This window comes from Falco naumanni, chromosome 12 (genome assembly GCF_017639655.2).
Source record: "Falco naumanni isolate bFalNau1 chromosome 12, bFalNau1.pat, whole genome shotgun sequence".
In the NCBI taxonomy this organism is placed as follows: domain Eukaryota; kingdom Metazoa; phylum Chordata; class Aves; order Falconiformes; family Falconidae; genus Falco; species Falco naumanni.
In genome coordinates this window covers 21894363-21911805 of record NC_054065.1, presented here as the reverse complement: position 1 = coordinate 21911805, position 17443 = coordinate 21894363, and the positions used below count along the sequence as shown (strand labels likewise).

Below are 17443 nucleotides of genomic sequence, written 5' to 3'. Positions count from 1 at the left end.
TTTGTAGCATGTTTTCATCCAGTCTGTGCAGAATGGTCTAAGTGACTGTAAATGCGGTGAAAAGGGAAACTGGGCAGTTCCATGCAAATGTATATTATATGGAAACATAGACTTGCCTGATGCTGCACCAAATGCTCCAAATGCTCAGGGAATCAGCAGAAAGAACTAATGCAGAAACTATGTTGTCTTAATGGTGGATTATTGGAATTGATGACACACACAAAAAAGGAGGAATTTGGCTTTTTGTATGTGTGTGTGTAAAACAGGTATTTCTACTTGCTGAATACTTCAGTTTGCCCTGTTTTGGGGTTCTGGTCTTTTGGGGCACTCAGAAGCCCCATGTCCTTTGGCTTGTTCCAGCTGAGGGTGCTCTGCAGCTTGAAGTATCAAGCCTCAGGTTAGAAAGATTGCTTTTCAGAACTGGGAAGCATTTAAAATGAATGGCACTTTTACAGTGAATACCTTTCCAGAAGACTGAACAGCAGCAAGCATACAGAAGCCAATTCTTTCATACGTTGCCTTATCTCTTGTGATTGCAGTGACGATTAAATAACTTCAGGGTAGAAAAAGTTCGAATGGCGTTTGCCTTGAGCATTTTTGTGCAGTGCTTTTTTAATGAGCTCCCACACGTCCAGCTTGCAACTTCTAGTATTTAAAGCTTTCTCTGTGATTTCACTATTATTGTAATGTGATTAAGTACTTTCGCTCTTTTTTTCTTTAAGACTTTTATTAGCAATTGTCCTTTTTTGTGGAGTATGAAACCATGGAATTAGGCAAGTAAAGGGTTTATATTCATTGCAACTTTAGTCTAGCTGGAGGTGTAAGTCTGTCACAGTACAAGGGTAGTATAATACAGGAAGGAAAACAACCCTGATAATGAACACTCAAAGATTCCGAAGTATTTTTTTAAATACTTAACAAAATACTTATAAATTTTCATGAAACTGCTGTGGCAACACATTCCCACCATCACACTGCTGTTGGAAACACAAAAGGGCATTGCTGCTTTTCTAAGGCTGAGGAAGAGGAGACTGCATGGAAGTACCAGCAGAGGAAGTCAGGACTGGCCATTAACTGCTGGAGATTTTCAGATCACAGTGGTTATTATCTGGAAGGGGAAATGTATTCTTAATATGTGAAGTATAAAAAGATTTCCTTTGAGAATCTTCTGCCTTCTATACACGTATGTGTTTTCTCCCTCCTGCAGTTGGATTAGGAACATGAAAACGCAGTCCTGAGTATTCTGGTTTGGGAATCCTGATGGTGATTCCAGTCAAAAATGGTTTACTGGGCAATTTTCCTCTTCCTTGTGCCCTTCTCAGACCACACTAATACGAAGCATGAAATGGAGTAGCATTTAGAACTGTTCAGGGTATCACATCTTGACCTTGTCAGTGGTAGAAAAATAATGTCAGATAGGAAAGGCTCCTAGCAAAACAGATCCACACAGCTAGGGAGGAAAAATTGTTCAAAATGTTGGCAGCATGCTCAGAAGAACAAGTATCTCTTCTTCCAACTGCAGAGCAGTGATCTCTAGATGGATAGATGCTGCCCCTGATGGCACAGTGATGAGGAGAACTTGGGCAAGTGAAAATGCTATGAAGAGAGTTGTAGCTCTGCAGATGCTCTTGAAGCTCTTTTCTGCCAGTATGCAGGGTAGCACAAAGGACTTTATCCCTCCCTTTCACACCCTGCTTGTGACAACCTGTTTAACTTAGGCTTTTGTATGAAGGATACCGTTAGGACCCAATATTTTTGTTCTCTTTAGTGCCCTCTGTGATAATCTCTGTGAATTTGTTGTCTAGTCCCCTTGACTTGTTCTATAATGTTTATTCTTTCATCTTTCTGGCTTCTTGCCTAAGCTTTCAGAATTGAAAAAATGGAGAAAAGTAAATAAAAATCGTAGAGTATTTGCTTTAAGATACAAAAAATGGGCAATCTATTTTCATTACCCTCTAGCTACGATGACATTCTCACCATACTATTCGTTATTACAGGCACTGTGTTTCTCTGGTCTGACTCGCGCAGTCTGAAGTGTCTTGCATTGCAGTCACAATGTCGATGCACTCTTCAAACAAAGCTTTTAGGGCTGCTTGCTAGCCACAGCTCAGCCTACTACTGCTGCATTTCACTTATTGATCTTAATGAATGTCATCCTAACTCAAACAGTTTCTTCATTAAGCAGGCTTTTGGTACAATTTCTTTTTCTTGGAGAAATGGCGATTTACCCAGAGACAGTATTTCTGGTTTTTACTGGAGCTGGTTGCTGAATGTTTGGAGAGAATTGAGACAGTATTTCTGGTTTCTACTGGAGCTGGTTGCCGAATGTTCGGAGGGAATTGGTGCTTGTTAGCTTCTAGAAACTGCTGAAGGTTCTGGACACAGAAAATAGCCTGCAAAGGAAATGAGCTGCTAGGCAAAAGGTGAAAAAAATCCCTGCTGCTTATCTCATCAGTGCTGAAGAATATCACAAGTACAGTGTGGGAGCCAGTGAGGGCTAGTGCACAGGGGAGAGGACCTGAGCTGGCAGGTTTGGGCTGAGTTCCCAGCTCTGTCACACACTCTGCCGTGTGACCTTATGCAAACGTCTCCATGTCTCTGCTCAGCCTGCCTTGCCTCTCTAACTCTTCACATCTTACTAACAGAGTGTCTTCTACTGTCCCCTGTACATACCATACCACTGCGTAGCTATTCCCTCCCTCTGCTCTGCTACTGAAATGTGTCTTTTTGACTTTGAGGGTATTGGTATCAGTAAAGGGAAGCCTTTACGGAGACCTGGACATTTAAACTCTCTGTGTTTTTCACCAGTTCAGCTATTGTCTGGTGCTTTTTGTTCCATGTTCCTCTAACCTCACCTACATTCCTTTTCTGCTCCTCCATTCCCCTTCTTACTTATTTAGGCTTTGCACCTCTGTCTTTCCCCTTCCTCCCCTCCTTCAACCTGTGAAGACTCCATGTTCTCTTGACCATCTAATTTAACTTTGATTCCCTCCTAGTCATTAGGTTTCTCTGTTGAGGCCAAGAAGGTCTGGCAGCCTCTTTGATGGGTCTGCTAAGCTGTTGATTAAAATTTTGCAGGCTCTGTGATGCAGAGACAGCTAAATCGCTGCTCCCTTGGCAGGTTTCTGAAAGGCTGGAGGAAGACAGTATTGAATAGAAAATTGGAAGAAGTGAGAGAAAACAGGAGGGCAGAACTTCTGGAAGGAAGCATGAAGAGTAATTTTGGGCCAGGTAGATCACAAGAATTTGACAGGGGGCAATGGTTTAAAGAACAGTGTGCGTGCACATGTGTAGGTGGAGAAGGACAGGGTAGATGGTTGTCTGTCAGAGGGACATTTGTCAAAGGGAGCTGAAACCATGGTGACCAGATCCTGAATGCCCAACATCAGGAGTGATATTTAGGGACAGCTTTAAGACATGCTTAGACGCTTACCCAGAAAAACTTGCTGTGTGGTTTGCAGGTAGACTCTTATTTAAAAACAACAACAACCTAATAAAAACCCCAGCAAAGCAATAACCTAAAAAAAATAAAACCCCAAACCTACACTGAAGTTGTGTACCATTCAAAGCATGTCAAGTGAGCTTGACAGAAAAATATTTTAATAGCCTGGTGCTCATGTACTGATTGATTACAGCAACAGATCAAAGATAAGTGTCATTAATATCTGTCAGCCAGTGGTAGCTATATAATATCAAAAATTCAAGCTGTTGAAAAGCATTCTATCCTTGTCTTGTTCCTAAGACCGGTAAATGAATATTCATGGTAGCACACAGCTTACAAATGGTTCCTCACTTCACATAGCTTTTAAAAGATGAGCATGCAGGTTATTACCACAATTTGTTAAGTGCTAAAATGAGTTCCTGCATTTTTACTTCCTTATAATTTCATAACTGCAATGCCTGTAAATGAGATAGAACATATTTACCACAATTGTCTGCCCAAGTCCTACTGTTAGTCTGCAGTTACTGTATGAGCTGTAAGATCTTCTTGTTGCCTCCATCAGTGGGAAGGAAGAATTTAAGGTGATCTGGTAGATGCCACTTAGGAGATACTGTATGTGACACAGAATTATAGAAAGCAAGTTCTTCATTGCTTAAAGAAGGGAAAGACTTGATAACTGCAAAGACTGTTTTGGAAATCTGTGTTCTGGTAGTTTCTGATGTTGTGAAAGTTATCCCTGATTTGCAAGAATTATTAGGAAATGCTTCTTTAATGACTGCCTTGGAACTGCTGCAGGATTAGGTTAGATCCAGTGTTGTGCTGGCAGAGAGTGGGGATCTGAACTGTAAGAACCTTTCATTTTGGAATCAAAGATCAGGGTTTAAGTTCAAGAGGAGCCACTGTTCTTTTATTATGTGCCTTGTATCACAGTCATGAACAGTTTACTCTGAGGTTTGACTTCTGATGATGATGAACTTAAACTGAGATTCTGGCTGCTGTTACCGATTGCTACAGCCACCTTATATCCCTGTGGTTCCTAAGACTTTGTTGATGCACACATATGAAATCACTTAAGCCAATATTAGAAATTACCTTTTTTCCTAGGACCTTTTGGGAATGCTAGGATAGTAGGTGTTCTCTACCTGCTGGGGCTGGCCAAGTAAAGCTTCCTGGAGCATGCCTGCCAGAAAATGCGTTACTGCTCTGTGGAGAGGTGAAGAGCAGAGAGGTCTGTGTTTATGGCCAGAGATATCTGCCGCTCCCATTCTAATTAATTACTTCATGGTTAAAAGGCTCCAAGGATACGGAAATGTTGGGTTCATATTCCTGCTGTATTTATGGAGACTGGAACAGGTCTATCAGTAGAAACTCTTTTCTTCTCCTTTCTCTCAAAATACCCATACACCTTTAGGTGAAGGAACTCTACAGAAAAATCGGAGACCTGGGTTCAGGTCTCTGCTCCTGCACTGAGATTTGAAATGCAGGCCTGTTTTATCCCAGGTGCATGTTGACTGCAGGGGAGCATAGCTGCAGTCTTCCCTAAGCAAGAAGAATCTTTCTGTACCTAACTACTGGATGAGGTTTGTAGCTGCAAATTGTTGACAAAGGTATTTCATTACCTTTGAGAGTCCTCTGTACTTTCTGTTGGCCAGCCTCAGCTTATTAGCATCTGCAAATACCATTCTTGTGTGCCTCACTGGTTCAGGCACTGCACAAGCAGTATAGTTCTTTAAAAAGGTCCCAATGGGTTATTACTTCTGACTGTAAAAGTTTGTGTATGTGCAAATATATTTGCATTTTGTGCTGGCTTGCTAACAAACTCACCAAACCACAAAATGTAGCTACCTAACATTTTTTAGATGTCAGATGATTTCTATGTAATGTTTACTTTTAAAAGAAATTAGGCAGTATCTCTTATGCAATAATATCTACCCCTGAATATAATGATGTATCTTTTTTAGAAGTTCCATGTGGACCTCCCAGCTGTGTGCATGCTTACCTTTACTACTGCTTTTAGTCCTGCTGAGTTCTAATAAAACAGCAGAGTCAGCCTGGAAGAGAAGCATCCTCATGACTGGAGCCATAGAAGAGTAATGTTTACCCATTTCTGAAAGTTAGGCTATAACCCTCTTCACCACTCCAGAGAAAAGTATTCTTCTCATATGCAGTCATCCACCATTTCTCATTAAAAACCCAAACAGTTGTTTCAGTTATTTTTTGATAAGCCATATGTGTCTTCACTAACCTGTCATTTGAGTTGTCAGTAAAGCAAGCCCCCTAGAGAAGCCACAGTCTATGAGCTTTTCCCATTTCCCATTTCTATACATACTGTATGCACCTATTGATTTTGGTCTGCAAGAACATCTGTGTGTGTGGGAGGAGCATGACTCAGACCTAGTCATTCCATGACAATTATTCTTTAACCACCTCAGATTAGACTTCATCTGCAAATATTGTCTTTATCTCAGACCTCGATGGTTTACTCGACATAATTAAAAACTCCAGTATTCTTATTTGTGTTACAAACACCATAAAATATTTGTTAACTATTTAATGACACCAGAAGAAGTAAGTTTTTGGACCAGTTTGTCTTTAGGTTTATTTGGGAAGTGTTTGAAAGCCTTGTATGGAATTATAGTCACATAACTTGTTTGCACTTGTTGCACTCAGAAGTAAAAGATGTGCAAGTGCAAGATGGGATTGGCAGGTCATGCAGTGTCAGCTGAAGAGCATCTTGCAGTCTTCCTGTGGTTATTGAAGTAACAACACTCCAGGAGTCTGGCTTACCAAGGTTATTGCATCAGAAGCTTCAGACTGAGCTGTGGAGAAGCAAAGCAGTGAGGTAGAGCACAGTCCAGTTAAGTGCAATAGTTTTAGGGGTTTAATTTCACAGTAAAGTTGGTCTGAACTAAGAATTCTTTGTCCTTAATTCCAGTTCCCACTCATCCTGTCAGATGCAGCTGTGCTCTTAACTCTAGCTGGCTGGCCTGTCAACTGAACAGGCTTGACAGCTCCTCGGTGATTAACACAACCTCTCTGCAACCAATGTATAGATCATTGGTGACCGCCTGGAGCTAAGTCAGCCTGAAAAGTGCTAGTGGGTGTAAGCCAGCTGAGCTACAGAAGACCTGGGCTTCATCTCAGTTACGTACTTCCTGTTTGAAGGGTTTTGGTTTGGGGACAATGCAGTTAATTCACAGAAGTTACTTTTCTCTGGAATCTGTGGGGCAAAGGATGTGCAGTTTTTACACCAGCTGACTGGGTGAGGCCAACACTCTACCAGCCACCTCTGGTTCGCTTCACAAGGAAACCATAGTGCCTTCATCGCACTCTGCTTTTATATTGGGGTAATTTATAGGCATTAAAATGTTACCTTTTCATTTGTTCTCAGAGAAGACAAAGCCTAAAAAAAGATTGAGGTGTACTTGCTACATAGACAGCAAAAGCTTTGGGATGAAAGTTAGTGGTCAAAGAGAGCTGCTTCATCTCAGTATTTCTCCTAACTATGTCCTTAACTTTAATCACAGGCATACGTGCTCACACCTGTGGAGTAGTGTTAAAGCCTATGTTTAAGTGGATAGCTGAGTTGAGGTTTTAAGCCTAATGAGAAGTGAGATCACTGCAGCCTCAGGGGAGGCCTTGGGTCCTTCCTCCTTGTAGTCTTACGGGTGGATTCAGATCTGAACACACTCAGCAAGAAATGCAGCCAGCTATTAACTTCGCACATGGGCACTCTGGTGGGAGTTGAGGGAATCTACCTGAACTCATTTATCATTGGGAATGAAGGTTTACTCTAAATATCTCACTCAAATGTAAGATACTTTAATTAAAGTGAGGTCTGTAGCAATGACCAAAAGGAATCACTCTAGAGAATGCTGCTTGGGCAGTTGTCAGCAGGTGACTTTAGCCACCAAACTCTTGTGTTGCATCAATGACGGGGGGGAAATGCAGTCCAGAATTCAGTATGTGTAAGTGCTGGGTGATGGCTTTGGTGTGCAAAATTCAGATCCAGTTCTGAACCCTCAAAAGTCTACAGGCAGGTTATTGCAAAATCTGGCTTGGGAACAGCCGACAGGAAAGGGCCTGAGCCAGCAGTACAAAGCCCAGCAGAACTGCAGGGAAAGAGCCAGAACATTTGGATAAAAGGCTGTTTCCTTGAGCCTCTCTAGATTTCGCTCCTGCAAACCTTCATGGAAAACATCATACAAATTATAGAGGAAATACGGTAAACAGAGGAACCCAAAAAACTATGTATGTAAGCAGTTTCCCATGAGAAGAGAACAACTTTTCTTTTTTATTCATGCCTTTCTTTAATCTTTTCCTAACTGTTTTTTTAATGTGTAGTTCTATTTCAGTAATAGATTAAAAAAAAATTAAAAATGAGAGTTTGATTATAATTGGGGGTAACCATTTTAGATAAGTTGAGGGTAGATAAATAACAGCTTTCAAAGCAAAAGCTTTCATATTGGTGCAAGTTAGTAAAAAAAACCTAGAAGCAGTATCTGGAGATTTAATTTTAACCAAGTAATTGAAAATGGCCATGCATTACCCTGTATAAATTGTAGAAGAAAAATGATGCCCTTAAATGGCTCAGTCGTCATTTAAATGGTGATCTGTTCATTAGTGCTGGGAAATGAAATGGAAATCCATTTCAATTTTCTAGACAATTTAAATTTTATTGTCCATAAAGTTCTACAAAACAGTAAAATAGTGTCCTTTCTTGCAAATTGCAGAGGTTTTACTCGGATTTTGCCATTTTAATAATTCTAATCATGGTAAAACCTGCTAGTGAATACAGTGAACTGAAGTCGTCCCTTGTTGATAAAAGTGTCCCACTGGTGAGTCTGGCCTTGTACGTTTGGAATACTGATAAGTTTTGCAACCGTAACCTGTTTGTACAGTTAGTTTCCTCTTGATAATCAAATTAGCTTTGCCTAGAGCAAGGCTTTAGACATGAAGTCATGAAGTGCACATGCTTAAAACATAGAGCATCGTCAAGATCCTGCTCCACATTTAAAACCCTTTATGACCTTCCTAAAGATGTTTTGATAAATACCTTGTTCTTTACAGGAATTGCAGTGGTTTTAACTAGCTGTGAAAATCAGTACATTTCCTGGTCATTCTGTCTGACCTTACCAGAGATGGAATGTATCCTGTGGGGATAAAACATGGAGGGGTAACTGGAAAGTGCCATTTCTGTGGAATTACCTTCCTTTTTCTCTAGTCTTAACTTTGAGTAGTCATGTTGACGTTTCCCCTTGCATATCTTCTTGCCTGTTGCTCTTGCTACCCCTTATTGTATATTGACTGAAATAAAATTTGATTCTGCAAGGAGCTTTCTGTGGACTCACTAGTTAAACTGTAGTGGCTCTTTGAAAGTCCTTTTGGTATCAAGGGCTAAGGCCCTAATTTCAATTAATTACTGGGAATTACTGTGTTTGCAGTTAGTTGTGGCTATCTGGTTTAAGAACTTTAAGTTGAGGCAAAACGTGTATCTTTACATCTGGTTTACAATACACCTTTGGATGTAACATGATGTTACCTCATGAGGACTAACCAGTCAGTGCAAGTACAGGGCCTTGCAGAAATATGGACGCCTTCAGATAATCTGAGAAAAGTCAGGTGAACTTAGTCTGCGAGTCCTGTTTGTTTATAGAATAAGAACACACAACCCTGTTTTTCTGAAGGTGAGAGAAGCTCGTGGTTAGGGAATTCTAAGTCTACCAGTTTAAAGTCTCCTGTATCCAGGATGCTCTTTTCTTTAATTCCTTTCAGTGTCATGCTTGTGTTGTCTTCTGTTGGATTCCCTTTACAGCACAAATATAATGTACTAACAGATTCTTATTACTTAATTTTGCAACCAAGATCACATCCAAGTCCTCACAGGCTAGTTCTGACTTGTGCATCTGATTACTTCAGTAACGTGCTTTTCTGTAAGCATGTTGCCTGCAGTGGAGTCTGTGGCTGTCGGTAAGTCCTGCTCTGGATGACTTAGCGCCTTTCAGTGTAAATGTAATACTGAACTTGTAGCTGTCAAAATAAGTGAACGATGAGTTTTGTGAATCAGCATTCTTGTCATTTTACTTGTTTGGACACTTCTTAATTTGCCAAAATCCAAAATTGGCAGTGTTAATTAGTAGGGCTGTGTTAGTTTAGTCAGGTGCTGCAGTACAGAGGTAGGTGCTTGGCCCTGGAGGTAATAGCTACCCTTCGTTTGTATGGCTTGCCGGGGGGGCCCTTTATACTCTCTTTTCATAAGCAGATTCTTGGATCGAAGATGCAGCCTTTCATAGAGTGCAAAGTGGTGTTGGCCCTTCTCTGTGAGTTTAGAGAGAGCTGTTTGTGTTGGAGAGCTTTCTTGCAGAACTGATGCTGAAGTTTGTTGTATTGGCTTTTATCTACTTTGGCTCTGATCACTCCTCTGATCAGTTTCAGTTTGTGTGTTTTCCCATGCTGTTTATCTCAGCCCAAACATGCTGAAGGCGAAAGCAAAACCTGTTGGAGATTTGTGCTGCCCAGGATGCCCAAGGCTTGTGAAATTCTTGTGAGCCAAAACACCTGTGATTGCTGCTACCAGCTGTGTGGCTGCTACCAAATGAAATAAAAATAAAAAAACGTCAGTTTTGAAGCATCCTTAGGGATGCTGGAGTTCAGCATATTTGGAAGGTTTGGTGTTTTACCAACACTTACCTCTCTTCTTCTGTATTAAGCCTTAAACTGGCAAAATGTAAGTGGTTTCAAGCCCCTGAGATAGCAGGAGCTTATTGACCTGTGTGTTTATGCTGCTGTAGTAGCAGTCTGCTTTTATTTTGTAGAGTTAGGAAAGGGTGTGAGAAGAGAAGCAGTGGGAGCTGTTTGGTGTTTGTTCCATAGCTCTGCTTAACTCTTCCATTTCTTCCCTTACATACTGCAGACAGCCTATTTTAAGGTGCACAGATGTTTCTACTACTCTAGTCCTTGGTAGTTGCTTAAGTGGCTTTTTAGAGCAGCTGTTCCCTTGTTTATGTCTCTGACTTTCATTTCATTGCAGTTTTTGGGTTTTTGGTGATGGGAAGAGGAAGAGAAATCGTGTCTCATGTTCTATTGCTTAGCCCTTATCAACTGGTAGCTTATCTTTCTGCAGGGGAGACATTTCCAGTCTAGCTCAAGCCCAGTGTGGTCCTTTGATGTCCTATCTGTCATCAGCCGGGTGATTTCAGCAAATGTGATGAGTGTGAGAAGATTTGCAGTAGGATTTGACTAAGAGTTTAATAAAATTTTCCTGTGGTCTCTCATCTTTCATCCTGGAAGTCAAGTGGTTCTGCCACATAGCTTGATGGTCATGTCCCTCATGGCCTATTCAGGCTTTCTGCTTTGCTCTTGGCCACTGAATTGATTTTCAGCCTTGCTTAATTGATGGTAGTGTGCCAGTTCTTTGATCTTTGCCATTGCTACTACCTTGCTTTTGTTTGTGGGGTACCTAAGCTGAGGTGCAAATTAACAAGCCAGTGGAGTGATAGAGGAGGGAGGTGGAGCAATGTATCGGTTCAATCCGGGAGAACAGAGAGCTGTGGGAAGAACAGGATCTAACAGTCAGCAGAACAGCATGGGGGAAGAGCTCCTGTGGGAATTTACTTTCACTTCAAAAATGTCTTTTTCCGCAAGTTGTGAAAACCAGGAGTTGATGTGCCCGCTGAGAAGATAGTAGCAATTGTAATGTGCTTTATACCATGTGAAAATGTTACACAAATACATTGTGAAAATTCATAAAGTGAATAAAGTGAAAAAATACTAATTGAACTATTAGATTATGGCTAAGTTGTTTCTATTTATTATTTAATAGCTAAATGAAATTATATCTGTACACATTGTATGAATGAAAAATCAAAGTTAGATAAAAAATACAAATAGGAAACTTTATAATACACAAAGCTTCCTAAGAAGTAGCAAATTAAGCAGCTCAGCATCTGTCTTGATAGAAAATGGGGCAACCCATTTAAATTCTGTACTGTTCTAGAAGGTTTTATAAATGCTTGATAAGTAAATCTTACGTTAGATGCTTTGGTTTCAAGTTGCAAGACTACAAATAACAATTCTATCAAAACTAGTGCTGTAAACAATTCCTTGATAGATACCTGTTCAGTTTGGTATTTGCTTGCAGGCTGTAATTAACAGTTCAGCATTTTTCTTTTAACTGCATGCTCTCTACCCATAAGTAGGCATAATTACCACTAATCAAGACCCCTAATCTCAAGCAATTACAAGCTTTTACATTGTTCTAATTGCACATATAGAAATAATGTTTTTTTCTCATATAATTATGTTATAATCCATACAATTACTAATTTCTGCTTTTCTTTTTATCTGATCAATGTTAATTTTGTGTGACTTCACAATGTGTTATCTAAAAAATGCCTTTGAGGCATGCAGTTTTTGTGGTTAATTTAGAGTTATGTTTCATCTTCAGTGAGAAGCGATATAGTGCAACAGGTTTTCTAGGCTGTGCTTTCTCTCAGCCATCTACTAACTCAATAATTTGTTGTAAACTGGGAACTTGTTAGCAAAACAAAAATGCAATTATACATCTAAATCATGTGCTTGCTCTTTCAATAGTGTTTAGGTTAGCACAGGCTACTCCTTAAGTATGCAAAAGGGTTTGGTTTGGTTTTTTAATTGTTAAATGGAACTTATGTGCAGAGAGACAGACTTTCTAGATCAGCTTTCTAGAAAGTGAAAATGAAGGCAGTTCAGTTTAAGAAAGCACTGCAAGTCTTGGGGGCAAGATGTAAGAGGTTGTTCATTAGTTGAGGTTGGTCTTACTTGTTGCTGTATAGTTCTTATGCACACATTCCGTATGCAAGGACTTTGGCTGAGTGCATTTTGAACAAATCATCATCAATCTGATGATTCATCTCAGGAACTGCATGCAGCACTTACATCTGTAATTGGGGTAATTGCAAACCTCTCATTCTTACAGATAGAAATTCTTCCTCTTATAATTCTAAAATCAGATCCCAGATCTTTTACTGTGGTAGCTGAGACCTACACTGACTTGTATTTATTTATCCATTCTTATTTGTTACATCATTAAAAGTAGCAGATGATTTGGTGACCTTTCCAACCTGTGTCTGACCTTCATGATTCACTTGTGTGGGTAATCTGCTTTGAAATTACTATTCTTTTATCTTTGACATTATTTAAACACTTGTTAAAATGGGGTGACACAGACTGCATTGTAAATGGGTAGCCACATTGTTGGGGACTATGTGTTTTTCTTTATCTTGTCAGAAAAGAGTATTCATGTTGGGGGGGAGCCTCTGTCTTTTCTGAGGGATCTTGACCTTCATGGAGAGGAGGCGCTGGAGATTTTGCTCTGTCATAAATTGCCCAACTTTCTTCCTGTAGCAGAGTGTGTTTCTGAAATCTTTCTGGGGCTGCAGTGTACTGCAGCAGGTTCATTTCATTATTCCTTTGAAAGGAAGAGAGGCACACAGCTAGCTGTTTCTGTGCAGAAGAGGTCAATGTTTAATATGCTAATGTATCTACCCAATATTAGGCTGCAAAAATCCTTGGCTTTAATGTGTCTTTAATAGGAATAAAGTGGTTAGCTAATGATAAATTAAGGATTGTAAGTTTGGGGATTTTTTTTTTTTTAATAAAAAATTAATGTAGGCAGGAATAATTTTTCTTACCAAGATAATTGTCATACTGGAGCATAGTAGCTAGAATTTGCAGTGGAAATTGCTCTAGGAATGCTTGCCTTACAATAATCAAAGAACCAAAATTCCAGTTTTTGCTTAGGCTTTTTGTAGCTGGATGGTAATGGGACAGTGGAGACTCCATTTTACCTTTGTTGGCATAGAGCTATATGTCCCAAGGTACTGAACCCCTGGGTCTCACTGTTCACGAGAGAGCAAGAGATAGTTGTATGCACATAAGTCTGGTTGCCCAGAAATCTACAGATAAGAATTTGCTTGTGACCCTCTTCCTAATCTGTCACCTACTTTCAGCACTACTCTGGCTGGCAGAAGAATAGTGCTTGGGGATGCCTTGCACTGCTGCAGTGTCCTGCCAGCGGAACTTTGCAGATTTGGAGGTCCCAGGTTTGATTTCTGTTAGAGTACCCGGTAAAAGTCTGTGTAAGTAGGGCCTAAGGTTAGCAATATTGTAGGGTTGTGTTGGCATCTGCATAACAGAGGGCAAAAGAGGACATAGTCAGGGTAAGGTAATACTCTTCAAATACAAAATACTTGTGGATTAAGGAGCCTTTATGGTAAATCTGTATTCTATGGCATTTCTTTATCTTCAGAACTCATTGCATCGGACTTTCTGGTATGGTTTAGCTCAGGCACAAGTTAAGGTTAAACAGAGAAATAATCTATAAATTTCTGGTCACTGTATCCCTATTCATACTTTCCAATATTTTTTTAATCTAAGTTTGCACATTTTTATATATGTTTTCATACCTGCCTGTACTGAGGGGTAGTTGGAAAAGGGGAGAGCGGGTCTCTACAGGAACTCATAAAAAGGGAAGTCATACAGCATCTATGGAGAATCAGCAGTGTAAAGGCCTTGAGCAAGTCTAAATTTAAATTGCATCTCTCAATGATCAGGGAAAAGGCAGTCTTGTAAGTTTCTTTTGCACATTATCAAAGGGTTTTTGTTGCTCATAAAACCTTAAAGCATCTTTGTTGGCTTTAGGATATCCGCCTGTAACATTGACCTGAATAAATAGCTGCATTCTCAAAGCAATGAATGGAGTGAGGAAAAATTAAAAAAAAAAATAAATATTGTTTGTTTGTTTGTTTGTTTGTAAGAGGGGATAAGGAAGGAAATAAACAGCAAAAAGGGGTGTTTAGGTAAGGCAAAATATTCTCCTTTTTTAATATATTTGACTTCTCAATTATTTATTTTCATCTCAAGTGGAAGGTACATCATACTGACAGCTGGGGGCCTGTTTTGAGGGACAGGAGGTGATAAGGAGAAAGAACTTCCTCAGCAAGCCGCAGCACTTACTAATGGCTATTTTTGCATCTGCTACCTGACTGTTCACCTCCCTCTGCAGCCAGCCTCTCAGACATCACTGCCCTGGTCACAGCAAGGGAAAGCTCCCCTCCAGGCTGCCTGTCCCTCCCTTCCATTCAGGGCTAGACTGGCTGGAAGAGCCCCAGCCTCTGCAGGCCATGTAAACACCACTGAGACTGCTACCAGCCTGGTGTCCTGTCCTGGGCTTCGGCAGGTGGATCTTCTCAAGTCCTGTGTGTTTTCATCTGCTTCTCTCCACACCTCAAAATACTGCCTGTTTTTTCTTTCTCATGTTTATTCTTAAACCCATCTCGATGAACCAGCTGGCTTCATAACTGTGTTGAATGAAGTCAGAAGGGCTGTGCAGTGGTCTGCCTGCCTTTGAGGGCTCTAGCTCTTGCCTCAGGCCTTACTGTTCTTCTGCCTGAAGAATATAAAGCATAATGCAAGTTGTTATGTATTATTAAACTTACATCTATAAATCACTGACCCATGGTAGCTGTTTATTACATATTCCATCTTCTGCTTTGATGCATTGTTGTTGTCACACTGAGGTGGGTAATGATGACTTGGCTTACTACTGCGGTAATGCACTTAAAGCTTAGAAATCTGTCACTGATGGCATTTCAACACAGGTGCTATAAACCAGAGATGTCATTTTAAAGTATTTGCTGTCAAGCTGTTTGCCGTAAAATTCTTGTGTCTTCTCTTGCGGTTTTGTAAGGTTTTGGATACTACTGAATTGTTTGATGGACAAAGACAAATGGTTGTGTTTCAGGAACTCTGTGTTGCAGGACTTGCCATCACAAAAGTAGGCGGTGGTCCTCAATTTGTAATGCTGAACGTGACCTATAAGACACTTGTGCTCATTCCTAGCAAAGCACTGATACTGCATGCATTTCCACAGACCTGGCATTTCCACTCTTAAAGCACAGTGGAACACAGACTAATCGTCACAACTTACTATGTATTATATCTGTTGTTTTTCTTCTTTTTTTTACAGCCCTTCTGTATGCAACCATTTTTGGTAATGTGACAACCATATTTCAGCAAATGTATGCTAATACAAACAGATATCATGAAATGCTGAACAGTGTCCGGGACTTTCTAAAACTCTACCAGGTCCCTAAAGGACTGAGTGAACGTGTGATGGATTACATTGTTTCCACCTGGTCAATGTCCAGAGGAATAGACACTGAAAAGGTAAGTAAATCAAATCGCAAGGGAAGAAGTCACATCCTGAAAATATTTCATTAAAATAAACAGGAGATACTTTCTTAGTAAAGAAGACAAATATTCTTTAAATAGTTCCAAGTAGTAGCTTCCCTTAATTTTAAACTTTCAAATACAGTATTCCAGTTATTCTGTCATACTGACATATGTTAGTGGTAAAAGTATGTATGTTTTGCTGGTGATATGTCATGAAGTAGTGTAAAAATGATGAGGGAAAGAGCTTGGTTTTCAGTAAATGAAGACGATAACTAAATAAAAAGTTGCAAGTTCTAGCAGAATCTCAGAATTTCTTCATATAAGATTTTTTTGGAAATATTTCTGTTGTGTGAGGTTGTTTGCAGCTCTGTGGGCTTGAATACAAAGTAAAATTCGTTTTGTCTTTGTGGAATTTGAATGTAGTATTCCATGTGCAGGTTGAAGGTATTAATGAAAACTGGAAGTCATTGGTGTAATAATAATGTATTGTTTGACATCTGCCATATGTGAGGCAAATGTTATCATCCTAATTCATTGCGTTTACAAGTGAATTCCCACTGTGTCTTTTAGAATAACAAATGGCCAAAACAAATGTACAAAAGCAACTGCTTGCCACTTTTATATTACTTGCCAGTTTTTATGGAGGTAGATACTGGTTTTCTTCTGCTTGTAAATACGTGTGATTTGTGGGGTGTTTCATTCAGGAGACCATACCAATGCTCTGGTGGCCAGCCTGCTGGTTGGTGGCTTAATTTAGTATTCTAAGCTGTAGATGCTGCAGTTAAAAAGCAAACAATTTCATTTCTGTCTAGCTGTTAAAGCATTGTTATGAAAGAGTTGAACAGATGTGGCCTTGCACTGGGCTGTCTGGAGACCAGTGGGTACACAGGGTACTGTTTGCTTTACTAAATTGTCTTCATCATATCTACTGTTTAGATCCCAGACCATGATTCAGGGTAGCACTGTCTGTCGTAGTAGCTTTCAGAAAGAAATGGTATTTTAGTGCTGGATAGTGCTGATTAGAAGCTGCTCGGCCTGTTTTCTCACAAAGTACCTTTGTGCGGGGTTAAGGGTTTGAGGGGAAGAAAGGGTAGAATTTGGGGAAGGTGGAGAGACAATATCCAAGGATGCATAGTATAATGAATGCCCGTGCTTTTATTCACCTCCTAGTACAAGCTCCTCTCATCATTTTAACAAAGCGACAAGAAAAAACTGCTATGTAATACATGTTTGTTTTAGCTTATCTTCAAAGTTCATTCTTGGCTTCCTCTGATAAGGAGAGAAATGCTTTAAGAATGCCTTTAGAGACAGCAGGATAACCAAACCAAGCACAACTCACTGTAGCCTTTGAGAATTATCTTAATAAACAAGGAAAAAAGTCTCCAATTATCAGGACATCAAAGAGCTTAATATGGTGTTGTTTTCAATAACTGGTGTGTTCATAGCTGAACTGCCAGTAGGGATGACTGTAAAACCAAGAAATCAACTTTCATCTGCATAGCAAAAGCTAGCAGATAGGAGACCGACTAATGGCTGTGCCAGCCCACAAACGCAGGTCTGAGCTGGTTTGATGCCTGTGTATATCTTCTGGGATGTCATGCAATGAATAAACATGTATTGCTCCTGTGACAGAACAGTGGTAGTTGTGCTGCTGTGTAATGCAGTGCAGCTTTCTACAGATGAGGCAGATATTTAAAGATGAACTTAGCACAGAATCAATCTTCTCGCTATTTTGTAGGCCACAAATTTGTCAGTTCAGTGTTAACTTCAGGCATGCCAAAGAGTGAA

At 40.0% G+C, this 17443-nt stretch overlaps 1 protein-coding gene across 1 annotated transcript in view; it reads left to right on the top strand.

Moving 5' to 3' along the window:
• The window catches only part of KCNH1 (potassium voltage-gated channel subfamily H member 1), a 187372-nt gene that overhangs the window by 74146 nt on the left and 95783 nt on the right, over window positions 1–17443 (top strand). The window contains exon 8 of the mRNA XM_040612100.1: window positions 15450–15649. Within this exon, the coding sequence (XP_040468034.1) occupies window positions 15450–15649 (200 nt within the window). The remainder of the gene's footprint in view (window positions 1–15449; window positions 15650–17443) is intronic.